The 27524-nt window shown below is 38.2% G+C and overlaps 1 protein-coding gene across 2 annotated transcripts in view; it reads left to right on the top strand.

Annotated features, from left to right (window-relative positions):
- Positions 1-15551: 15551 nt before the first annotated feature.
- The window catches only part of LOC150089004 (protein spinster homolog 1-like), a 134419-nt gene continuing 122446 nt past the window's right edge, over positions 15552-27524 (top strand). For both annotated transcript variants that reach the window (XM_090370995.1, XM_090370994.1), the window contains exon 1: positions 15552-15896. In XM_090370995.1, coding sequence (XP_090227121.1) covers positions 15665-15896 — 232 coding nt within the window. In that variant the 5' untranslated portion in view covers positions 15552-15664. The remainder of the gene's footprint in view (positions 15897-27524) is intronic.

A 27524-nucleotide genomic window follows, 5' to 3' on the forward strand; every position in this document is an offset into this window, starting at 1 on the left:
ACCCCAAGCAGTACTAGAGACCACGACCCACAAACTGCACTGGGACTGCGACATAATAACGGAGAAGACAATCCCGCACAATACACCGGACATAACCCTTGTGGAAAAGAAGGAAAAGGCTACCTATCTGATTGACATAGCGGTACCCAACACTGGCAACCTGCAGAAAATCCATAGGGAAAAATTCAGGAAGTACACGAAGCTAAGACAGGAGATCAAAGAGATGTGGCATATGCAACAAGAAATGACCATCCCGATCATCGTGCAAACCACAGGTATGGTGCCAAAGACAGGAACAGTTCCTGCAGATACAGGAACCACTAGGTGGCAGTGATCACAGTGTGCTTAAGTGGGATTTACTCAAGGAGGTAACTATAAATAAAATCAGGCGTAAAGGGATGGGCTATTGCTTTCGTAAAGGCTACTACGATGGTCTGAGACAGTATTTAAATTCTATACAGTGGGACCACCTGATGATGTTACCAACAACAAACTCAAAATGGGAAGCATTCAAAGAACTCATCTTGGAAGTTACTAGGCTTTACATACCAACTAAGAAATATTTTTCAAGGTTAAGGCCTAAATGGATGTCAGATGAACTAATGAGACATATCGCAGAGAAGAAAAATGCATGGGATACATATAAATTAACATGTGACACAGAAGACTATGATAGATATAAGTTGATCTGTAACCAAGTTACAAAGGAGGTTAGCATTAGCATTAGCATTAGTAGAGGCATATGATGCAAGAAAGCAAGCTTATTAAGCATCAGCCAAAAAAAAAAAAAAAAAAAACCCCACTCCCATTTCACCCATCTGTTCGTTCGAAATACCTGTCCAGTTGAGCTTTAAATTTGTTTAGGCTATCAACTTCTACAACAAGTGATGGAAGTCGGTTCCACCAACCAACCACCCGCTGGCCAAAGGCAAATTTCCGCACATCTATCCGACATCCGTCCTTCCTCAATTTGAATTTATGCCCTCTGAGGTGATTATTCTGAGCAAGATGAAGAATCCCATTGGCATTGAGCATGCTCAAACCATTCAAAGCCTTATACACCTCTATCAGATCACCTCGCCGGTGCCTAGTCTCCAGACTCTGTAATTTGCAAAACTTAAGCCTTTCTTCGTAAGAGCAACCCTTTGTTCCATTCACTAATCTTGTTGCCCTTCTCTGTACCCGTTCCAGCAGTTCTACATCCTTCTTGAAATGAGGCCTCCAGACCTGTATACAGTACTCAAGATGTGGCCTAACCATTGCCTTATACAAGGGAATAATCACCGCCTTATCCCTGCTAGAAAAATTCCTGTATATCATTGACAAGACACCATGAGCTACTCTTGCAGCTCGTCTGCACTGCTCAGAGAACTTCATATCTCCTGCACAATTACCCCCAGGTCCTTTTCATTCTCCACCACTGTCAGTGTAGTACCGCAGAGTTGATACGTTGCTCTGGGGTTACTGTTTCCCATATGTAGTACTTTACATTTGTCAATGTTAAACTTCATTTGCCACCTCTCAGCCCATCTGTTCAACCTTTCCAGATCCTGTTGCAGCAGCATAGCGTCAGTTAGGCAGGCGAAGGCAGATTACGAGAAATCTTTGGGAAGGGATGTAAAGAAAAACAGCAAGGAGTTCTTTACTTATGTAAACTCTAGAAGGAAGGGGATGAATCAGATTGGTCCACTTGATATCGATGGGTCAACTGTTGATGATCCTTCTCAGGTAGCTAACAAACTAAATCAATATTTTGCGTACATATTCACACATGAGGAGTTATTCAGGAAGGGGAATGCCATAGATGAAGTAAATACTGTGAGTGAGCTAGATGATCTTGTAATAATTGAGAGTAAAGTGGAGGAGAAATTGTTGAAGATAAATACAAGAAAGGCACTTGGGGTGGTTGGGATCTATCCAGTTATATTAAAGGAGGCAGCAAAGGAAGTAAACAATCCGTTAGCCATAATTATGAGAGCTTCCTTGGACTCAGGGGAGGTACCTACAGACTGGAAATGTGCAAATGTAACCCCAATTCACAAAGGAGGATCAAAGGCTGACACAAGTAATTATAGACCTGTGAGTTTAACTTCTGTTCCAGGAAAATTAATGGAAGCACTGGTTAAAGAAGCACTGCAGGAACATCTTGACAAGAATTCAGTTATAGCTCAGACACAGCATGGTTTTGTTAAGGGAAGGTCTTGCCTGACCAATTTGATTGGATACTATAATGTAGTCACAAAAGAATTTGATGCCGGGAATAACTTTGATATTATATATTTGGATCTTAGAAAGGCTTTTGATACTGTTGCACATGGAAGAGTGCTGCACAAATTGGAGCAGTGTAGCATTGGTGGCAAATTGTTGCTATGGCTAAAGGGATGGTTGAGTGCCAGAAGACAGAGAGTGGTAATTAATGGACACTGCTCATCGTGGACTAATGTTATTAGTGGAGTCCCTTGGGTTTCAGTGTTGGGTCCATTGCTGTGTTCTGTATTTATAAATAATATTGATGATGGTATATGAAGCTTAATGTCCAAGTTTGCAGACGATACAAAGGTTGGCACGGTTGTCAAGGACACTACTGACACTATGCTGCTGCAACAGGATCTGGAAAGGTTGAGCAGATGGGCTGAGAGGTGGCAGATAAAGATTAACATTGACAAGTGTAAAGTACTACATATGGGAAACAGCAACCCCAGAGCAACGTATCAACTCTGTGGTACTACACTGACAGTGGTAGAGAATGAAAACCCCTAACCTAAACAAATTTAAGGCTTAACTGGACAGGTATTTCGAGCGAACGGAGGGGTGAAATGGGAGAGGGTTTTTTTTTTTTTTTTTTGGCTGATGCTGAATAAGCTTGCTTTCTTGCATCATATGCCTCTACTAATGCTAATGCTAATGCTAACCAGTGGGTGCCAGCAAATCCCGTACCCACAGCTACCCAAACTTAGGGTACCAGCAGAGAGGAAAAAATTAATAAATAAAATTATAATAAAAAAAAACAGAATGTTAGTTAAAAAAAAACAAAAAAGTAAAATATAATAAACTAAGATATAGAAAAAGATAAACTAAGATATATAAACTAAGATTTATAGAAAAGAGTAGGAAAAAAAAATAAATAAAAATAATAAAAAATTAAATTTAAAAAAAGTAAAATAAAATAAAACAGTAAAAAAAAAGTAAAATAAAATAAAAAATATATATATAGAGATACAAAGCGAAAAAAAAGGAAATTGCTAATTAAATAAATAAATAAAATAAAATGATGGTGAAGTAAAATTATATAAAATATAATTTTATAAAATTTTAAACTTTTATAAATTATAAAATTTACTATATATAATATAAAATTTTATAAAGTTTAATATATAAAATTATATTAAAATATAAAATATAATATTTATTTTTTTATATATAAAAAAATAAAAAAACAGTATCCCATACTTCTATTTTCTCTAGCCGGTACGACTAAAGAAAATAGAAGAAAAGAAAAAAATTACACAAAAGTAAAAATAAAACATATTAAAAAATAAATAAATAAAATTTAAAAAAAGAAGAGAAAAAAAAAGGAAAGAGAAAAAAATATAAATAAATTTAAAATAAAAAATAGTTAAAAAAAATAAAAGTGAATTGTCTAAGATTGTACAAATCCCACACCCACTGGAGGCAGTGCAAAACCAGTGTGTGTCAGCAATCCTCAGGTTGCCCAGGCCTGAGGGGATGAAAGTAAAAAATAAAATAAAATAAAAATAATAATAATAAAAAAAAAGAAAACTGGATCTTTGTGATCTTCTAAGAGCTATTCAAGGTGACAATATTTTATCTTTGCAAGACACCGCTCACTGTTGAGGCTGACATTATTGAAGGTGCTGGAGGCACCGTAGGAGGTGAAGCTGAAGCATGTTTGGCCAACAGAAGTTTTCTTCTAGCAAATAAATCAGAAGGAAATTGTTGTAGGATTCTAAGGTGTGAGGTAGATTCTACTAGATGTTTTTCGTTGCAATGTGAGAAGGTGGTATGCAGTCTTTTAGCATTAGCATTAGCATTAGTAGAGGCATATGATGCAAGAAAGCAAGCTTATTCAGCATCAGCCAAAAAAAAAAAAAAAAAAAAACAACTACTGCTCCCATTTCACCCCTCCATTCGTTCGAAATACCTGTCCAGCTGAGCCTTAAATTTCTTTAGGCTATCAACTTCAACAACAAGCGATGGAAGTCTATTCCACAAACCAACTGCCCGCTGGCTAAAGGCAAATTTCCGCACATCTATCCGACATCCGTCCTTCCTCAATTTGAATTTATGCCCTCTCAGGTGATTATTCTGAGCAAGAGGAAGAATCCCATCGGCATTGAGCATGCTCGAGCCATTCAAAGCCTTATACACCTCTATCAGATCACCTCGCCGATGCCTAGTCTCCAGGCTCTGTAATTTGAAAAACTTAAGCCTTTCTTCATAAGAGCACCCCTTTGTTCCATTCACTAATCTTGTTGCCCTTCTCTGTACTCGTTCCAGCAGCTCTACATCCTTCTTGAAATGAGGCCTCCAGACCTGTATACAGTACTCAAGGTGTGGCCTGACCAATGCCTTATACAAGGGAATAATCACATCCCTGTCCCTGCTAGAAAACTTCCTGTATATCATTGAAAAAACACCATGAGCTACTCTTGCAGCTCGTCTGCACTGCTCAGAGAACTTCACATCTGCCTGCACAATTACCCCCAGGTCCTTTTCATTCTCTACCACTGTCAGCGTAGTACCACAGCGTTGATACGTTGACCTGGGGTTACTGTTTCCCATATGTAGTACTTTACATTTGTCAATGTTAAACTTCATTTGCCACCTCTCAGCCCATCTGCTCAACCTTTCCAGATCCTGTTGAAGCAGCATAGTATCAGTAGTGTCCTTAACAGCCCTGCCAACCTTTGTATCGTCGGCAAACTTGGACATTAAGCCTGATACACCATCATACATATCATTTATAAATACAGAAAACAACAATGGACCCAACACTGAACCCTGAGGAACTCCACTAATAACATTAGTCCACGTTGAGCAGTGTCCATTGATTACTATTCGCTGTCTTCTGCCACTCAACCATCCCTTTATCCATAGCAGCAATTTGCCTCCAATGCCACACTTCTCCAATTTGTGCAGCAGTCTTCCATGCGCAACAGTATCAAAAGCCTTTCTAAGATCCAAATATATAATATGAAAGTTATTCCCTGCATCCAGTTCTTTTGTGATTACACCATAGTATCCAATCAAATTGGTCAGACAAGACCTGCCCTTAACAAACCCATGCTGTGTCTGAGCTATAACTAAATTCTTTTCCAGATGATCCTGCAGTGCTACTTTAACCAGTGCCTCCATTAATTTTCCTGGAACCGAAGTTAAACTAACAGGTCTATAATTACTTGTGTCAGCCTTTGAACCTCCTTTGTGAATTGGGGTTACATTTGCACATCTCCAGTCCACGGGTACCTCCCCTGAGTCCAAAGAAGCTCTCATAATTATGGCTAGGGGTTTACTTACTTCCTTTGCTGCCTCCTTTAATATAACTGGATAGATCCCATCCATCCCGGGTGCCTTTTTTATGTTTATCCTCAACAATTTCTCCTCCACTTTCCTCTCAGTTATTAGAAAATCATCTAGCTCACTGCCAATGTTTACTTCACCTACGACATTCCCCTTCCTGAATAACTCATCATGTGTGAATGTAGATGCAAAAATACTCGTTTAGATTGTTAGCCACCTGAGCTGGATCCTCAACTGTTGAACCATCAACTTCCAGTGGACCAATCTGATTCATCCCTTTCCTTCTTGAGTTTAAAGAGGTAAAGAACTCTTTTCTGTTTTTCTTTGCATCCTTTGCCAAGGATTTCTCATAATCTGCCTTTGCCTGCCTAATCTCCTTTGTGACTTGGTTACAGACCAACTTATATCTATCATAGGCTTCCATGTCACCCATTAATTTGTATGTATCCCATGCATTTTTCTTCTCTGCCATATGTCTCATTAGTTCATGTGACAGCCATTTAGGCCTGAACCTTGAACAACATTTCTTGGTTGGTATGCAAAGCCTGGTAGCTTCCAAGATTAGTTCCTTGAATGCTTGCCATTTTGAGTTTGCTGTTGGTAACATCATCAGTTGGTCCCACTGTATAGAATTTAAATACTGTCTCAGACCATAATAGTCGCCTTTACGAAAGCAAAAACTCTTCCCTTTACCTCTGATGGTAGTTACCTCCTTGAGAAAATCCCACTTCAACACACTGTGATCACTGCCACCTAGTGGTTCATTTATCTGCAGATTCCTAATGCATGAAGAATCACTACTGATAATCAGATCAAGAGTATTACTCCCTCTAGTTGCCTCCCGAACATGCTGGTGTAGAAAACAATCATCCAATAAATCCACAAAAGCCTTGCTAGTGTGTGAGTGACCAACCCACAAATTCCAGTCAATATCTGGGAAATTAAAATCGCCCATTATAAGACTCTCTGATTTACTGGCCCATTCTATTTCCCTGTACAGTATCTTATTATACTCATCAGAGTCATTAGGGCTATAACACACTCCTACTCTCAATTTTGATCTCCCAATGCTTATGTCACACCAAACTGACTCGACATTCCACTGTCCAGCGATGTCGACTGGCTTCACTTCCTTGGATTTTATGTGTTTTTTAACTAATAGCATAACCCCTCCTCCCTTCCTATCCTGTCTATCCTTTCTGTAGACGTTGTACTCCCCAAATTCCAGTTCTGCCTTCCTTATATCTGCGTGACACCACGTCTCCGATATCCCAACAATATCTGCCTTTGATGTTTTGAGTAATACCTGAAATTCATCAAATTTATTTACTAAACTCCTAGCATTGGTATACACGCAAGTATACATGCACCTGTTTCTATTCTTAGCTACCCTAACACAACCCATGTGTTTACTTGTTCCGCAATCACTTCCAGCAGTCTCTGAAATATCCTGCATCTTGTTTTTCAGGCTTCTACTCATTCCAATAGAAGCAGTGCAAGAATCTCTTTCACCTCTGCCAGTGGCTACTGTTAATCCATTAGTCTTTGTCTTCCCCCAAGCTAGCAGTTTTCCGACCCACCTAACACTGCCTCGATAGCATCAGCAAATATTCTTGCACCCTTTCTATTTAAGTTTATCCCATCCCTGTAGAAGCAATCTCTCCTGTTAACAAGTACATTCCAGGCTGAAAAAAATTCTACCCCTTGAGCCTTGCACAATCCCTCCAGGGCCGAATTGATCGACAAGACTCTCATCATATACTCCCTCCTATCGTGTCTGGGCAGAATTGCAGACACTTTCAAATTCAACCCTACTTCACAGCTTTTTTTCAACAGTGACCTGTACTTGTTAAGTAATTCCGTTGATCTCCTACTCTTAATATCATTAGTGCCAACGTGTACAACTATATCACCTTTTGTGCCCTTAAAAGATGATATCTGCTCTAAAAGTCATCAACCTTTGCCCCTGGCAGACATACCCTGGTTCTGTTCCACCTATCCTTTTTACAAAGCATATTCCCCGTTTCCCTGACAATTGAGTCACCAACAACTACTAGTTCCTGTTGGACCAGCGCATTCTGCCTTGGGGGCTGCCTCTGTGTTGCAAGATGACCAAGTCCAAGCTCTGGCGTTGATGTGGGTAGCTCAGAGCTTGGTGGGCCCCTCAATTTATTTCCTTCGAGGGCATCCACCCTGTCCTTCAAGGTCTCATATAGGCCCATAACAACGCCGAGTTGTCGTCTAATTTCCTTGCACTCCTTGCATCGTACACACACAAAGACATCCCCCATGGCATTATCATGTCCCGTACCCGATTGCTCCGCAAACATCAAGCAAACAGTGCATCTTAAAAGGCTGTGATTCAGAGGGCAACCGCCCCCCTCAGTTCTCCCCTGAGTCACAGCACTCCCATTAGTTTTAGCCTTTTCCTTTGCTGCTCTGGTCAGAGTCATGATTTCGATTTAAATGTCAATAAAATTACAATTTCAGCACAAAATTAAAACCTTAAACTTGTATCTTAACACAGTTATAACGGTATATTTATTTTTCAGTATCGAGTGTTATCTACGAGTTCCCTTTATATAACTTCCGTATCAAGTATGTATTAATTATTTGTTACGTTTGTACTCTAAGTCGTTATATATATATAGTTAAAAGTACAATTTAATTGACAATGAAGTTTAACAAGATTAATAGATGTACTGATTAATTGACAATATTATATTATGTACTATACTATACAAAGCTAATGCTATCGAATTCCGGATATGCTGTATCGCGTTTCAGTAACGAGTGTTATCTACGAAATCCCTTTATATAACTTCCGTATCAAGTTATGTATTAATTATTTATTTTTACTAATTATTTATGTTCCGTAACCTAAGTGGTTATATGTATAGTTAAAAGTACAATTTAATTGCCAATGAAGTTCGACAAGATTAATAGATTTTACTGATTAATTTTCACGTAACAATGGCGGCTCTTTATGAACGGTAAACACGTGGATTTGATACCCTTTCCGATACTAAGTAATACCTACAAAATCTCTATCTAAGTTATTTTAACTTTAAGTACCGTAAATAGGAATATAAAGCTACTCTAGAAATAAGTTAATATGTCAATTTAAACTAATAAAGCAGAAAATAAATCAGAGAAAACTTCTCTGTTCCAAGAGCGGCAGAAAAACTAGGTGTTTATGCAGTCTTTCGTAGGTCGGCATAAAGAGCTCAGTGATAAAGCAGGTGGTTCCAGTTGGAGACAAAGGCAAGAATTGGTATTGCTTATTCTGAACTGAAAGAGTTTGGAGTTGAAAGAGCCACGTCCAGTTACGATAAATGATGTGTAGAGGTTTGGAAAGAACCATAGGGAATTTTTCTTGTTGGCAGTAAAGGAGACATCTGGTATACATTTATATGTAGTTCTGCCTTTAGGGGTTGTATTCCAACGATCTTGCCAAATTTTTGTTAAAGCAGACCAAATCCGGGTTTTTTCAGCTTTGGTATCTACAAGGACATCATTCTGTATTCCATAGACATCCATGGAGGTCTGATGTTTTTGAAAGTAGCAGAAGACACGATGTAAAATGCGCAAGTCGGGAGGTAATACTCCAGCTATGACCTGCAGGGCACCAGTTGAGACAGTTCTGCTTTCACGGAGCATTGTAAGAATCACGGATCTTTGCAAGGAGAGTAGTTTTGATTTCAGTTTGACGTTTTTAATTCTGTCATACCAAACCGGAGCAGCATAGGTTGCAATAGGTATAAATACTGCCTTGTAATATAAGAGAAGAACTCTGCGTCCAAGCCCCCAGTCGGTTCTCCTAATCCGAACAATAACCATAGTAAATTTCTTGATTTTATCTATTAGGTGGTTTGCGTGGAGAGTAAAATTGAGCCTATCATCAATGATCACACCAATATGTTTCAAGTACTTGACATATGGTATTTGCTTTTAACTATTTTCAAGATCGGAGGACAATGGATATTTAGTTGACCTTAAAAGATCATGAGCCGGGTTTTGGATAGAGATATTTTAAGTTTGTTGACAGTGGCCCATTCAATGAGATCCTTTAAGACCGGAGAAGCTCTTTCTTGAATTTGTTGCCTGGAGTTGCCTGAGAAAACAATGACAAGGTCATCAGCATATGCGAATGGAGTAGCAAATCGAACTGTCTGGTTAGCCACGTATTTAGTGTAATGTTCCAGTAGAGCCGCACCAGAACAGACCCATGAGGACATCCTCTATTGACAGCTCATGTTATGCTGCAGGTTTTTGAAGTAGCCTGTATAGATCTGTGATCAAAATAGGCTCGGGTAGCTTGGTACAACTGAGAGGAGCATGATATGTTCCGAAGGCTTGCGAGGTACTCTCCCACCAGAAGGAGTCAAAAGCACCTTCAAAGTCTTCTTCTTCAAGAGGAGTGTTTCCAATTACAATGGGTTTCCTCAGCCTACAAGTTGTTTCTTGTTAGGATTTTTTCCCGCCATAAAGTGCGGTTCAAGGTGTCTTGGTCGGTTAAGCCTCGGGCTGTCATGCACTCCCGTACTCCATCCATCCATGTCCTCCTAGGTCTTCCTCTTCTTCTTCTTCCAGGAGGTATCCCTTCCAGGATAGCCTTTGGATATCTGTTTTCTTGCATCCGTTTTACATATCCATACCATATTAGACGCTTTTCTTTGATGGTGTCAATAATAATCTTTCTCACTTCCATTTTTTCCCTTATGTCTTCATTCCGTTTACTGTCTCTTCTAGAAGTTCCTGCTGAGCGTCTCCAAAAATCAATTTCTGTGGAGAGCAATTTGTTTTCTGCTCGCCTATTCAATGTCCAGGTTTCCGCTCCATACAATAGAAGACTTTGTACAATCGTTTGAAATTTATTTAGGATATTTTTGCTCCACAGAACAGAGTTTAACATGCCGATAGCCTTTCTGCCGTGTGTAATTCTCTTATTGATCTCTGCTTGGGATGATCCATCACTTTGTAAGATTGATCCCAAATATTTGAATTTATCGACTTGTTTGATTTTAAAACCTGCAATATTTAGAACGTGTCCTGCTCCTGAAGACAACATTTGCTAAAATTGATTTTTAGACCCCCATTGTTTATATTCCTCAAACGATTGACGACATGCATACTTTGCATCTTCTAAGTCTTGTGCTATCACCACCTGATCATCTACAAAAAGTAAATTGTGAATATAGGTTTTCTTATTAATCGGCAATCCCATTTTATTACATTTTTTTGACCAGGATCTTAGGTAGATGTCAATATAAATTTTGAAAAGTGTTGGTGACATGCAACAACCTTCTAATAAGCCTTTTGAAGTGTGGAATTCAAGTGACAAAGCTGATCCCACTTTAATTCTGCATCTATTATTCCTGTAAATTGCCTTAATAATGTTAATCAGTTGTCCATCAATATTTGCCTCTTTCAGTGCTTCCCATAAGAGTTTTCTTGAAACACTGTCATATGCCTTTTCAAGGTCAATGAAAATCATAAAGATTTTTTTCCCTTTTGATTGGCATTTTTCAAGGATCTGTCGTACTATTGAGATATGATCTATACATGACCTCCCAGCTGAAAAACCACTTTGTTCTTCTGATACCTGGATTCGGACTTCTAAATGGTCCCTGATCCATTTTCCAAGGATCTTTAACAGCGGGTTCAGGACGCATATTCCTCTGTAATTTGAACAGCTTTTCCGATCGCTCTTCTTATAAATTGATGTAATATATCCTGTTATCATTTCTTTCGGTATTTCTTCTCCTCTCAGTATACTATTTAACAGCTTTTGTATCAGAACAACCACTCCTCTTCCTCCATATTTCAGAAGTTCCATGTAAACTCCTCCAGGTCCAGGTGATTTGCCATTCCTTCCTTCCTTTAGCAGGAATTCCACTTCCCTAACAGATACTTCAAAGTCTATGAAGATGATTATTTTCTACAGCAGCATGTTCGGGAGGCAACTAGAGGGAAGTGGATGGACTATTCAAATTTTGCATCTTAATCTGCCAATTACGAGATATATGCATTCCATCTGGGAAAAAATATACACAATTTTGTAACGTTGAGAAAGCCTATCTTTAACGCGTTTGTGCCACAGAAGCTAGTATAGATTATTTTTCATTATTATTATTATTATTATTATTATTATTATTATTATTATTATTAGCCATATGGTGCAAGGAAGCCTGAAGCTTTTGCTGCACCAGCCAAAAAAAAAAAAAATTTTCTAAGTTACCCTGAGAGAGAGAGAGCAAACAAGAGTAAGAAGGGAATCACCAAGGAAAGAGAAGAATGATGATATCCAGCTAAGGACCCTGGGTGTGCCAAGCCCATACTCACCAGATGTGAGCCCCTGGGTATATAATAAATATTGCCTACGTGTATTGGAAGAGGAGTGTATTGGATTGATTAGTGGAGATTTTTTGAAAAATTTTGAACAAACTGTTTGACATATTGATCCATTTATAAAATAGCAAATATTTCATTACGGAGAACAGCCTGATCGTCCATTCAATTTAAGGAGCTTACAGACAAAACATCATGCTGGATCCATTGATACTCCTAGATTCATGTCTGAATGTCACATTGTACCTAAACATCATTGCTGACCAAGTGCATCCGTTCATGTTGACAATTTAACCTCAGTCAGATTACTTCCAGCAGGATAATGCGCCGGTGCAGAAAGCCCGAATCACTATGGAATGGTTCCAGGAACATGACAATGACTTTTCTTTGCTGCAGTTTCTCAGATCTCAATCTTTTTGAACATCTTTGGGATGAGCAGGCAAGGGCTGTTTGCTGCAGGCCTACACCTCCGTCGAATCTCAAGGAACTGCGTGACACACTCATCTCTGCATGGTACTCCGTTCCTGCACAACGTTTTCAGCATCTTGTTCAATCCATGCCTAGACGAATTCAGGCTGTTTTGAAGGCTAAAGGAGGCTCAACACGCTACTAGGTAGGTGTACCTAATAAAGTGGCAGCACAGTTTATGTTCCCGTTATAAGAATCAATTTTGAACGCCTTTGTGATAGTTTTGCGAAGCACATTTATGGAAGTCACGACCAAAAACCATAAAAAAAAAAAAAAAAATTGGCACTTTCCAGTTTATTGTGCTTTTCTGTTCGTGCGTGTAATCATAAACGGGTAGTAAAGTCGATGTTATTGCATTTGCGATAATACCGATAACTGCAATTGTGTGGGTGGGTTTTTACGCTATTATGGTGAAATGTGATCCCTTCAATGAAATCTTCAATCATATAAAAACCAAATTTTCCGAAACTTCTCTTTATTCCTATTTACGTATTACAATGATGAAGGGAAAGCAACCAACGAAAAGTCCAAATGGTGGTAGGACCAGGAAACGAAACAAAATTGATTTAGAAATGAAGATGAAAATGATTAAGAGGTACGAAGCTGGACAAAGTTTGTCATGTATTGTAAGGGAATTAGGTCCCGCTACTTCAACAGTGAATACTATTTTAAAGGACATTGCCCTTATAAAGGAACATGTCAAAGGATCAACGCACTTAAGATCAACAGTGATCACAAAACAGCGTTCATGTGCTACATCGAAAATGGAACAGCTGTTAATAATGTGGATCGAAAATCAGATTCAGAAGCGAGTGCCCCTGAGATTTATAAACAAGTGTTTAACAATCCAACAAGTATTTATAAAGATATTAAGGATAAGTACGGCGAACTTCAACCCAAGTTCGTAACAAGCAACGAGTGTTTTAATAGGTTCACAACGTTAAAGTATGCGGTGAAGTCGCCAATGCTAATTCTGCAGCTGCAGAGAAATTTTGTGATGTATTGGAAAAATTATTGATGAAGACGGCTATCCAACGCAGCAAATTTTTACTGTTGACGAGACTGCTCTGTTATTGGAAAAAAATGCCGGATCGAACATACATTGCCAGGTTTCAAGGCGTCAAAAGATAGGGCCACGCTCTTGCTTGGGGTTAATGCAGCTGGATATTACAGATTAAAACCACTGCTTGTGTACCATTCTGAAAATCCTCGTGCATTTAAGTGCATCAGTAAAGCCACTCTGCCCGTGGATTTCCGATCGAAACAGAGAGCATGGATAACAATATCTCTCTTTGAGGATTAAATGCTGCTTCATTTCCAAGGTTGAAAAATATTGTAAAGGCAACGACTTTCCTTTCAAGATTTTGCTTCTGTTAGATAATGCTCCTAGACATCCTACGCATCTAAATGATGTCAATTCGAACGTGAGAGTCATACTTCTACCGCGAAACACGACTTCACTCATCCAACCTATGGATCAGGGTATTATTTCGAATTTAAAAGCATACTATTTACGCACAACATTTGCTCAGGCATTGTCTGGAGTAGACGGTGAGAAAAATTTTACGTTAAGAGACTTTTAGAAATCTTACAATATTTACCACGCCATCTTAAACATTAATAAGGCCTGGGCGGAAATTACTAAAAGTTGTTTAAATGGCGCATGGAAGAAACATGCCCACAGCACGTTTTTGGATGCAAAAAAATAAAAATATATATTTTTTAAATTGCATGCTTTTTTAATTTTTCTTGCGCATGAGATAAAAAATTGAATAAATACAATAAATAATTCTATTTACATGTTCGTCGAACATTCCTTTTTTGATTCAATCAATTCAAAGAGCACAATTGTGAGTGCTGCACATACATGGAAAAATTCCCAGACTTACGGAGCGTTCTCTGAAACGCAAGGAACTCCCCGACTTATTTATTTAAATCGGGGGAGTTCATGTATATGATATTAAAATTATTTTTTGAATCCAGTTCCCTTAATGCTAATCAGCTCCAATTTTTACAGTAGTCTTCCATTCATAACAGTATCAAAAGCTTTCCTAAAATCCAAGTATATGATATCAAAATTATTTTTTGCGTCCAGTTCCTTTACAATCATATCATAGTATCCAATCAGATTTGTCAGACAATACTTTCTCTTAACAAACCCATGCTGCCTCTGAATTATTATTAGTCTTGTCTAGATGATGATGATGCAATGCTTCTTTAGCCAGTGACTCCAGTCCATTATTTTCCTTGGAACAGAAGTTAAACTATCAGGTCTGTAATTACTCGTGTCATCTTTTGATCCTCCTTTGTGAATTGGGGATACATTTGGACATCTCCAGTCGATGGGGGAATTCCCCTGAGTCCAAGGATGCTCTCATAATAATAATAATTATTATTATTAGACCCTGAGTGTGCTAAGCCTATACTCACCTGTGAGCCCCTGGGGTAAATTATGGCTAAGGATTTGCTTATTTCCTTTGCTGCCTCCTTTAATATTACTGGATAGATCCTATTCACCCCAGATGCCTTTCTTATGTTTAACTTTAAAAATTTCTGCTCCAGAGAGTAGTTATTATTATTTTAACTACTCTGTGGAGTAGTTATAAAATTAAATTATTTATAATTGTGATTAGTAATTAGTGATGTGAACACTTAACAATTAGCAAAATATAAATAGAGGATCAATCATAAGTTTGAAAAACCTCATCTGAAAACAATCGAACACTAAAATATTGGCAATGAAGTGCACTTTTTCATCATGATCATCATGGATCACTTTTCTTGTGCTCAAACTTATTTTTTGTCTTTTGTTCTTCTGTCAGTTTCCCTTTAAGATCTGTTTTGGACATTTCACATTTGGCTGTTTTATAATGTGTCCATAATAACCATTTTAAGCTTTTGTGTTTTTATCAGTTATTCTCGTTTTGTACCTCTAGTTGCATTACTGCGTGATTTCTATTTTCGGTGTACATCTGTATGGTAAAAAATAATGAAATAAAATAAACAAATAAATAGAAATATTGTATTTTTTTGTGGTTTATTACCTCATCAATGTGTAACAGAACAACCGCTACAGCGCTTATTAATCACTTTTATTCGAGTAGTAAAATATGAGTCTTCGTATCCCTGTGGAAAATCGCATGGTTATTTCATCCAATCAGTTTCGTTTAAAAGTGTTGTGTTCGTGATATGGAACCGTAGATGTGTTATCAGGAAGAATGTGCTTCTGGTTAGTTTGAAACAATACGCACCTGCCAGCTTTTTTGTGCTTGCTTTTGCTTTGCCATAATAACATAGTGCATATATGATTGGTGATTGTGGTACAGCTGTTAAATTAGGCGAAATGCCACGCAACAATTTTTATTCTTCCTCAGATGAACAAAACTGTATACCAAATGTTCGTGTCATTGAAGCGAGCACCGAAACAAGCCAAATGGATAATTTACAGCCCAATAACTCTAAACGAGCTTATATCACTGTGGGAATACTATTTTTCATTAACTTAATAAATTATATGGATAGGTATACGGTTGCAGGTAAGTACTGCTTTTTAATTGCATGGATTTTTATTTTATTACTTTACAAAATAATAGTTCAAGTTTTTTTTTTTTTTAGTTTTATCAGTAGTTCTCGGAAGGGTATTGCTGTTTCTCAGTTATTTATTTGTTTTTTTCATACATGAGACGATATTTACTATTTATTTAATAATTTTGGTGTTCTAGTGAAACGGGCGAACAAACCACAGATTACACACACCACTAACGCCTCGTAGCCTGACTTGCATGAGAAAACAAACACTTTGATATGGTTTGCGATGATTCATTCGTGGAATGCATATATCATATGAAGAAAATAAAGTTAGAGTAACCAATATTGGATATTGGTCATAGAATTGTTTTTTTTTTTTTTTTTTTTTTCAGAAGTTGTGTATGAGAAAGTAATAGTTGGGTTGAAGTCACGTTAATCAGTAATTCATGGTCATCCGGTTAAACTTTCCAATCAGCTGATCGTCATTTTCTTGACACTTAACATTGATCGGCGCAGTAGTGGAAGAAAATCGCAATTTCATTTTTAGTCTGCTTATTTTTTAGATTATTTCTCGTATTTAGGCTGAAATTTTTTTAATGTGATGTTAAAATTGGACTACATGGTTTCGTTTAGATTTCATTTTGCATTAGTATTAATATCAGTAGTGGAGAAATGATGCAAACAAGCAAATTTATACTTATCCGAACTCCTTTCCCGATTTTAATCCAGCGGCAAGGGGGGAAATGCAAAAAAGCGGTAAATTACGCAAAAGACTAGGTCTTCCAAACAGTGCAAACTGCAGGAGGGGCTAGGCCTGTTCATCAGTTGCGCGCAACGACCCATGGGAAGGGGTGATAATGATCATGTTCTAAAGTTTATCCAAAAAAAAAAAAAAAAAACACGCACATTTGATACCCCTTCTAATAATTGGTCCAATCGTTTTAAAGTTATTGAGACAATCTACTTACACAAAAGCAGGTATTTATTCCAACTAGGATAGGGCCACGGCATTTGAGGGCAGGCTGGTTTTGGCCTCTCCTTTTGTTACACTGTGTCAGGGCCTAGTGCAGCTCCCTTTTTAAGTGGTCCTGATTCTAGCAATCAATCTGAAAGTATATTTCTGCATATCTCACCTACAACCATCTTTTACCAAATTTATGATTCCTCAAGTTGCATTTCTCAACTTGTTTAAAGCCTTAAACACTTCAGTCATATCTTGCAAGTGCCTGGTTTCCAAACACTTTTATAAATGTCTTTCTTGGTAAGTCTATCCTTCTGTGTCCCTAACTGCTCTACTATGCACCCATTTTATCAGATATGCATCCTTCCTAAAATGGGGCTTTTAGACCTGTATGCAATACCAAAAATGCATCTAATCAATTGCTATTTTTTCAATGGGAAAGAATTTTCTGTCATCTGTGTATTTCAGAACTGAACATGAATTTTTTTTTTTTTTTTTTTTATTATAAAAAAAAATAATAATCACAATGGTTGAAGTGTAAGAAGATGTAGTGCAAGCTGCCCTATCCTGATGAATAAACATTATACAATCATTTTTTGTTTTTTAATCCAAACCTTTCTTGAAGGTAAATGAATGGAATATCTTGCACTGCTTCTATTGAAATGAGCAGAAGCCTGAAAAACAAGATGCAGGATATTTCAGAGACTGCCGGGAGTCATTGCGGTACAAGTAAACACATGGGATGTGTTAGGGTAGCTAAGAATAGAAATAGGTGCATGTATACTTGGGTGTACACCAATGCTAGGAGTTTAGTAAATAAATTTGATGAATTTAAAGTATTGCTCAAAACATCAAAGGCAGATATTGTTGGGATTTCAGAGACGTGGTGTCACACAGATATAAGGAATGCCGAACTGGAATTTGGGGAGTACAATGTCTACAGAAAGGATAGACTGGATAGGAAGGGAGGAGAGGGTTATGCTATTAGTTAAGAAATACATAAAATCCAAGGAAGTGAAGCCAGTCGACATCGCTGGACAGCGCAGTGTCGAGTCAGTTTGGTGTGACATAAGCATTGGGAGATCAAAATTGAGAGTAGGAGTGTGCTATAGGCCTAATGACTCTGATGAGTATAATAAGATACAGTACAGGGAAATAGAGTGGGCCAGTAAATCAGAGAGTCTTATAATGGGAGATTTTAATTTCCCAGATATTGACTGGAATTTGGGGGCTGGTCACTCACACACTAGCAAGGCTTTTGTGGATTTATTGGATGATTGTTTTCTATATCAGCATGTTCAGGAGGCAACTAGAGGGAAGAATACTCTTGATTTGATTATCAGCAGTGATTCTTCATGCATTAAGAATCTGCAGATAAATGAACCACTAGGTGGCAGTGATCACAGTGTGCTGAAGTGGGATTTACTCAAAGAGGTAACTACCATTAGGGGTAAAGGGAAGGGTTATTGCTTTCGTAAAGGCGACTACGATGGACTGAGACAGTATTTAAATTCTATACAGTGGGACCAACTGATGATGTTACCAACAGCAAATGCAAAATGGGAAGCATTCAAAGAACTTATCTTGGAAGCTACTAGGCTATACATACCAACTAAGAAATATTGTTCAAGGTTTAGGCCTAAATGGATGTCAGATGAACTGATGAGGCATATGGCAGAGAAGAAACATGCATGGGATACATACAAATTAACACATGACACAGAAGCCTATGATAGATACAAGTTGATCTGTAACCAAGTTACAAAGGAGGTTAGGCAGGCGAAGGCAGATTACGAGAAATCTTTGGCAAGGGATGCAAAGAAAACAGCAAAGAGTTCTTTACTTATGTAAACTCTAGAAGGAAGGGGATGAATCAGATTGGTCCACTTGATATCGATGGGTCAACTGTTGAGAATCCTGCTCAGGTAGCTAACAAACTAAATGAATATTTTGCATCGACATTCACACATGAGGAGATATTTAGTGAGGGAAAAGCTAAATAACTCCTCATGTGTATTACTAGTGTATTCAACTCTAGCAGTAAGCTAGAGAATCTTGTAATAACTGAGAGTAAAGTGGAGGAGAAATTGTTGAAGATAAACACAAGAAAGGCACCGGGGGTGGATGGGATCTATCCAGTTATATTAAAGGAAGCAGCAAAGGAAGTAAGCAAACCCTTAGCCATAATTATGAGAGCTTCCTTGGACTCAGGGGAGGTACCCACAGACTGGAGATGTGCAAATGTCACCCCAATTCACAAAGGAGGATCAAAGGCTGACACAAGTAATTATAGACCTGTGAGTTTAACTTCTGTTCCAGGAAAATTAATGGAGGCACTGGTTAAAGAAGCACTGCAGGATCATCTAGACAAGACTTCAGCTATAGCTCGGACACAGCATGGTTTTGTTAAGGGGAAGTCTTGCCTGACCAATTTGATTGGATACTATGATGCAGTCACAAAGGAACTGGATGCAGGGAATAACTTTGATATTATGTACTTGGATCTTAGAAAGGCTTTTGATACTGTTGCACATGGAAGACTGCTGCACAAATTGGAGCAGTGTGGCATTGGAGGCAAATTGCTGCTGTGGATAAAGGGGTGGCTGAGTGGGAGAAGACAGAGTGGTAATCAATGGACACTGCTCGTCGTGGACTAATGTTATTAGTGGAGTCCCTCAGGGCTCAGTGTTGGGTCCATTATTGTTTTCTGTATTCATAAATGATATTGATGATGGTATATCAAACTTAATGTCGAAGTTTGCAGACGATACAAAGGTAGGCAGGGTTGTCAAGGACACTACTGACACTATGCCGCAGCAATAGGATCTGGAAAGGTTGAGCAGATGGGCTGAGAGGTGGCAAATGAAGTTTAACATCGACAAATGTAAAGTACTACACATGGGAAACAGCAACCCCAGAGCAACGTATCAACTCTGTAGTACTACACTGACAGTGGTAGAGAATGAAAGGGACTTGGGGGTGGTTGTGCAGGCAAATATGAAGTTCTCTGAGCAGTGCAGACGGGCTGCAAGAGTAGCTCATGGTGTATTGTCAATGATATTTAGGAATTTTTCTAGCAGGGATAAGGAGGTGATTATTCCCTTATATAAGGCAATGGTCAGGCCACACCTAGAGTACTGTATACAGGTTCGGAGGCCTCATTTCAAGAAGGATGTAGAGCTGCTGGAACGAGTACAGTGAAGGGCAACAAGATTAGTGAATGGAACAAAGGGGTGCTCTTATGAAGAAAGGCTTAAGTTTTGCAAATTACAGTATCTGGAGACTAGGCACCAGCGAGGTGATCTGATAGAGGTGTATAAAGCCTTGAATGGTTTGAGCATGCTCAGTGCTGATGGGATTCTTTCTCTCACTCAGAATAATCACCTGAGAGGGCATAAATTCAAATTGAGGAAAGACAGATGCAGGATAGACGTGTGGAAATTTGCCTTTAGCCAGAGGGTGGTTGGTTGGTGGAACAGACTTCCATCCCTTGTCGTGGAAGTTGATAGCCTAAATAAGTTTAAGGCTCAGCTGGACAGATATTTTGAATGAACAGAGAGGTGAAGTGGAAGTGGGTTTTTTTTTTTTGGCTGATGCTGCATAAGCTTGCTTTCTTGCATCAAATGCCTCTACTAATGCTAATAAGTTAATAATGAAAAGGCACAATATGGCCCAGGAGGCCCTTGTGCCAAAAAACCCAAAACAACAAAAAACAACAACAAACATATTGTACAGACACTCCTTGAGTCCTCACAAGAGGGTGTCTATTCATACTGAGTTGACCTTTCAATAGTAATTGCAGTCTTTACTGAGATTTGCAGGCCATATATCTTAGACCATTCTATCAAATCCCACATAATTCTTGCAACCTGTTCTTCTAGGTGTGACCGAGCATTACTGTATATCAAGAAGAGGTCATCAGCATATGCTAGAACATCAATCCCAACATAGTTCCACATCAGTGGTCATGCACCAGGCCTGAGGGCATCCTCTTACAACCTCTTTCTATCTCTGTATATATGGGTCTTACAGTTACTTTCCTTTTCTCAAAATACTGTCTTTAGACAGTATTTTGAGAAAAGGAAAGTACTGTCAAAATACAATTTTTCTCAAAATACTGTCTAAAGACAGCATTTTCTTATTCTTAGCCTAAACAGCATCTCCTCCCACCACAGCTTATTGAATGCACTGTGAAAATCAACAAACACACCCAGCAAATACCGCCCATTGCACTCTTGTATATACCTCACTATCTGGCATCTTCTGTTGATTTCCTTTTCCTGTAACCAAATTGGTTACAAGAAGACATTCTTTGCTCGTATCTAATCATTATCCTACTTATACATAGGCTTTCATATGTTTTTGCCAATACAGATAGCAAGGCAATCGGACGGTATGCACCGGGCTCTTGTGGTGTCTTATCTCGACTTAACTATCAATCTCAATAGTGTAGTTCTCCACGCCAGGGGAAAGGAACCCCTATCCAGACATTTATTATACATTCGTACAAACAGCACTGGTTTCATTTTAAATGCTCTTTTCATAACTTTTACTTCAATGAGGTCAAGGCCCGGCGATCGGTTATCCTTTGCCTGTGAAATTTCTTGCGAGACCTCCTCCTGCATAAACATATCCTCTTTCTGCTGAAACCAATACTCAACATTGCCTCTGACCATCTCCCCTTTGAATCTCAGTATATTCCATCTCCAATACTGGAAATAGATCATCCAAAACCATGTTTGTGGATCCATACCAATCTATAGTGTTAATACCATCTCTATTTATTGTATAACTTACCTCATTAAAATATATCTTTTCTGTAGCTATCTTAAAAATAGAACCTCGTGGGTCTCTCGATCCCCTTTCTCTAAGAATTTTTTCTTTACAGTTTTTTTACTTTTCACATATTCACTTCTTAACCTCTTATATTCCGATTTATACACATTAGCCAAATTTAAATCACCTTGATGTCGATAGTTCTGAAATTTTCTCACAGTTCTTAGTTCTTTCCTTTGAGGTTCTAAGAGACCACTCCACCAATTCACTGGTTGCCTTCGAAACTTCTTCCTCTTCAAACTACACTTAGATGACAAAAACAAAATATATTATAATAATTCTTTGTGTTCAGCATCAATCAATTTATCCTAATTTACATTATCAGACTGAGCACGGAAAGCTAGATTGAATTTTGTCCAGTTTGCAGTCTGAACTGCAAATCTTTCCATTTCCTGCTCAATTTCTTCTGCTACAATGCTACCAATCTCAAAAAAGTGATCACTTGTCGTCACGTCTCCTATTACTCTCCAGTTATGAACTCTACTATAAGTAGAGATTGTACTCATAGTAAGATCTATGAAAGACTTCCCATGAATAGTTGAGTATGTAGGCTGGTGTCCTGGCACATTCATCACTACCAGCCCCGAGGCAGAAAGAAAATCCTCAAGAATTTCATCTCTCATCAGGCTCCCTTCTGCCCCAGAGTGGGGATTTTGAATTTGAGTCAAGAGCAACCATCAAATAATTAGGCAAAACAACATGGCATACCCTCTAATTTATTTAAATGTACTTCTATATCCTCAGAGGGTGGGTAGTATAAGGAGACAAAATATATTACTCCAATAACCTCACAACAAACAATGCTATCATCAGAAAGAAAAGGAGGCAGCTTAGTAACTACTAGTCTTAATTTCTTACTACGATTGAAGTCTTTGGGTGTTTCCCTTCCAATATCACCTGATAACTTATCGGGTATCCCCTTACACCACCCAACACCTCGTACGGTTCTTGGACTAGTGCAATATCAAAATTTTTCTTTTCCATTTTGTATGCTAGTTGTGCTGCAACACTTTCAATCTTTGTGCATTTAACTGTGCTACTCATAACTCACTAGCCATAATTTATTTTCAATTTATTTTGCTCCAATGCTCTTCCATACTCCTGACATTCCTTGTCAACTGCGACATAATTCATCACCCTTCTTTTTATCTTACAATTATTACAAACCGGTGTCTCATTTTTCTGAGGCCATTCCTTATGAGTGGCCTGCTTCTGCACAGTGACCACAAATAACACTTCTTTGACAATACTTAGAAATATGTCCCTAACGCAGACATTAATGACAGTAATAGCGGTGTGCTACTGCAACAGGATCTAGAAAATTTGGTAAGATTGGCTGAGAAGTGGCAACTGAAGTTTTACATTGACAAATGCAAAGTACTGCATATGAGTAGAAGTAACCACAGAGAAATGTACCAACTGTGTGGTACTACAATTAAGGTGGTAGAAAACGAAAGAGACCTGGGAGTAATTATGCAGTCAGATATGAAGTTTTCTGAGCAATGCAGACAGGTCAATGATGTCAATGATGTACAGGAATTTTGCTAGCAGGAAAAAGGGGGTGATTGTCCCTCTGTATAAGGCAACGGTCAGGCTACGCCTTGAGTACTGCATACAGGTCTGGGGGCCTCATTTTAGGAAGGATGTAGATTTACTTGAGCGTGTACAGAGAAGGGCAACAAGATTGGTGAGGGGGAATGAAGGGATTCGCTTACCAAGAGAGGCTTAAGTTCTGCAAATTGCAGCAGCTGGAAACTAGGAACCTGTGAGCTGATCTGATTGAGGTGTATAAGGCCTTGAATGGGTTGAGCACGCTGCATTCTGATGGGATTCTTCCACTTGTTCAGATTACAAACCTAAGGGGACATAAATTCAAATTGAGGAAATACAGATGTAGAATAGATGTGTGAATTTGCCTTTAGCCAGCGGGTGGTTAATCGCTAGAACAAACTTCCATCTGTCGTTGTGGAGGTTGATAGGTTAAATAAATTTAAGGAAGAACTGGACAAACATTTAGAGGGAATTGTTGTGTAAAGTGGTTTTTTTTTTTTTGTCTGATGCTGTATAAGCTCATACGCTTGCTTTCTTGCATCACGTGCAACTATTTATACTACTACTACATTTATAGCATTGTACTACAGAATATATTTCTCAACACTTATATACCATCCAAGAGGCGAATAGTCTCACTCTTTTTCCTATGATCTTCCAGAATTTCAATTCGACTTTCAGCACCCAGTTGACCTTATCATTAGTTCTCAATTTATTTACTGACACAATCTCAACATTTTCTTTAAACACTTTTTTAGAAATTCCATTATCTTTACAGTTTTTTTTATCAACAATTGCTCCATAAATTCTTGATTCGTGTCCTTTTCAATATTAAATAACGCCATTTGAGGATGAATTGTTCTCTGAACACAGAACTTGAAACCAACTTTTTGTGTCTTCTTACAGCCCTTGACTCTGCTAATGTCATCATCTCCCTCAGCCTCCACAAGGATGCCACAATCTCTAACAGTTCTTATATTTCTAACCTTTACATATTTCAGTAACGGCTTCACCTTCTGAAACAATTCCTTTTTCACTTCCTCATTTGTTTTAAATCTCTCATTTGCACTTTTTATCAAAATAATTTTCGGAGCTTTCTTTTCCTTTGGTACTTCGTGTACAACTTCTGCATAACTTTTCACTTCACATGCACTTTTCTGCAATCTCTCTCTCTTTTAACAGCAAGTTCTCCATGTACACGTCCATCGCTTTGGTTTCTAAAGTGGCCCACATTTCCAAAATTATCTTCATTGCTGCCACTGTAACTCGACTACACTCATCAAACAAGTAGGCTTTTAGACGTTCTCTAATTTCCTTTACATGCTCAAATTCTTTATATTTTGATCTTTCCTTCCTATGATCATCTCTTTTCTTCTTGTATACACCTCCACTTTCTTTATTATAGGACTTATCTTTTTTAGGACTATTGCTTGATCTTGCTTGGACTTCTTGCAAGAATGCAAGAAGTCCAAGCAAGATTTCTAGGCAAAATGATATATCTCTTTTGGGGATTACCTTGACTTCTACTCTCTCTTGGCACAAGCACATTACAAATATTGCTTCTTCTGCATCTAAAAAACTTGGTTTTCTCTTTTGCTCTCGGCGTTACTTTTCTTCCAAACAGCTGCTCACTCTGTATAAATCGCAAATCCGCCCTGCCACGGAATATTGTTCCCACATTTGGGGTGGTGCCCCCAAAACCTCTCTCAGGCTTCTTATTCCATTCAGAAGAGGGCATTTAGGTTAATTAATGACTCATCTCTAACAGAGTGCACTCGCTGTCTCATAGACGTACTGTTTCTGCTGCATGCCTCTTCTACAGATACTTCCATGGGCACTGTTCTTTTGAATTAGCTTCTATAATTCCTGCTGTTTCTTTCAAAACAGTCCGAACACGTGCCGCCACCAGCCAACATCCATTTACTGTCCAACTTCAAACTCACAGAACCAACTTTTCATCTTCCTCGTTTATTCATTCACCTGCCGTTTTTCTGGAACAACCTTCCTTCATACTTACTTCCTTCATACTTATTAATTACAGTCTACAGAAGTTCAAGTCCAATGTCAACAAATATCTTCTTTCATCTTCTCAACCTTCGACCCAAGCACGGTACTAGTACTGTAGGTTCTAACACTTCTCGTATTTGGGGTTTACATAAAAAAAAAAAAAAAAACACTGTATTGTATAGCTACGCACATGGTTTGGAATGTGGTATTTATGAATGTTTAACATTCATTTTTTGCAATTAATGTTCATATTTTTGATTTTGTTGATATTTGAGAAAAAAAACTTGTAAACCCTGGAACTCTTAAAATGAGAACTGCCTGTATTTAAAATTAGACTAATTACAAGTATTTTGGCTACAAAGAAGGCTGTTGTGAAGGTTTTTTTGTTTTGCCTGCAATCTCTAGATTGCAGGCAAAACAAATCAACAGATTGCAGGCATGACTTTTGGCTACAGTACATCAACCACAACCGATGACTAACCATTTAGGTGTGCTAGATGTGGGGAGAATGACTTAAGTTAAAGCTTGGCATATTAATAGATGTGATGTGATTTGACTAACTGAGAAGGCAAGTGGATGCTATGGAACAAAACTAATCCCATGGATCAGTGGTGCTGTTAGGTGCAGAATGCCGTTATTCAAAGAGAAGATAATCTTAATGAGTGGCTCAGTTGGTTAAATATATAATAAGCATTGCATGATTTTTATAAACCTAGTACTGTATGGGACTTCATTGGTCCATTGCCAAATAAAAGCAGTGAGTTAATTTCTGAATAAATTAATTCAATGTTCAGCATTGAAATTGATGGAGCACAACTTCTTGCTCTGGTCTACATATAAGATTTTTGAGAACTGACAGTAAGCCTCTCCCACTGATAAGTCTACAACATTCCACATTGTCTTCCTGAGATAACAGGAATGCATATGATATTCGAAATCCACACATGGATTTGGAACATTTATATGTCTGTGAAAGGGTTATTTTGGTGGGAATGAAGTAGTTCTAGTAAACATTCTCTACCAAAACTGTCTAGCCTAGTGTTTTCCATCCTTGTGATTTGCATAACATAAGAAAACTGTTCACTGACTTGACAGCAAAACACATTTTTGCAGGGGTAGGCAACAATTCCATTAACAATGATGGGAGTTACAGGTCTGCCTGTAACAATGTAACATATACCTACATATATTAATTATCAATAGATGTTAGTGGTCCACTGTTTCCACCCCAGATATAAGTGTTACATATTAGGAAGGGCACATTATGCAAGAAAGCAAGCTTATATTATGACAAGCTACTGTGTAGTCATTGGTTGGCATTATAATGCCAACCAATGACTACACAGTAGCTTGTCATCTGTCGTGCCCACCACCAATAATTTCGTCATTTGTCATGCCTACCTGTCAATCAGTATATCCATCTCGATTTTGGCTCCAGACCAATAACACCTACCGTCTGTTTACCGAGAGAGCAGTGCTAGAGTCCGGTGTCGGGAAACTAATTTTCCGTGTAAGTTATCCGACGTTTCTCGTTGTTCTCGTGTTGGCTATCTTTACCTTAGCTGAAAGATGTTGCAGTACTTAAAAAATTTAGGCATGGGATTTAATTTCAGACAAGGAGTACAATTACAGTTTAAGGCACTACCTGGCATATGTGAATTGAGTGAATTGCAGAGAGAGGATAGATATATTAGAATCGTGGAATACCTTGAAAGCAATAATCAAGGAAGCCATGAATGCTATGATGGACGAATATAGACCTGGCTATCTAATAGAGCAGAAAAAGGTAGCATGGGAAAGTTACAGAGCAGTGAAAGTATGGAGGCCTACAACAGCTACAAGTTGATCTGTAATAGTATCACAGATAAGATTAGGGAGGCCAACTCTGTCTGAGAAAGCACTGATGTATGTGAATACAAAGAAGAAAATGAATTGGATCAGACCTTTCTATACTGGGAATGTATTAGAAACCCAGCTGATGTTGCTTATGAATTGAATAGGTATTTTCCATTAGTCTTTACTGACAAGAGACCCTCTATGCCGAGGAGAGTCCATGTGAGTGAGACCAAGTCTTATGAAAATAGTGATTTCAAAATTACAGATGACTGTTTATTGGAAAATGTTCAAGCCTAAAGGCAAGTAAGACTCTTGGAGTTGATGGTATACACCCAGTGATTTTGAGAGAGGAACCTAAATAATGTGTTTAACCATTGAGGTTAATTATTATTATTACTAGCCATATAGTGCAAGGAAGCATGAGGCTTATGCTGCACCAGCTAAA

The sequence above is a fragment of the Mastigoproctus giganteus genome, chromosome 3 (assembly GCF_048544385.1).
Source record: "Mastigoproctus giganteus isolate SK-2022 chromosome 3, ASM4854438v1, whole genome shotgun sequence".
Taxonomy (NCBI): Eukaryota; Metazoa; Arthropoda; class Arachnida; order Uropygi; family Thelyphonidae; genus Mastigoproctus; species Mastigoproctus giganteus.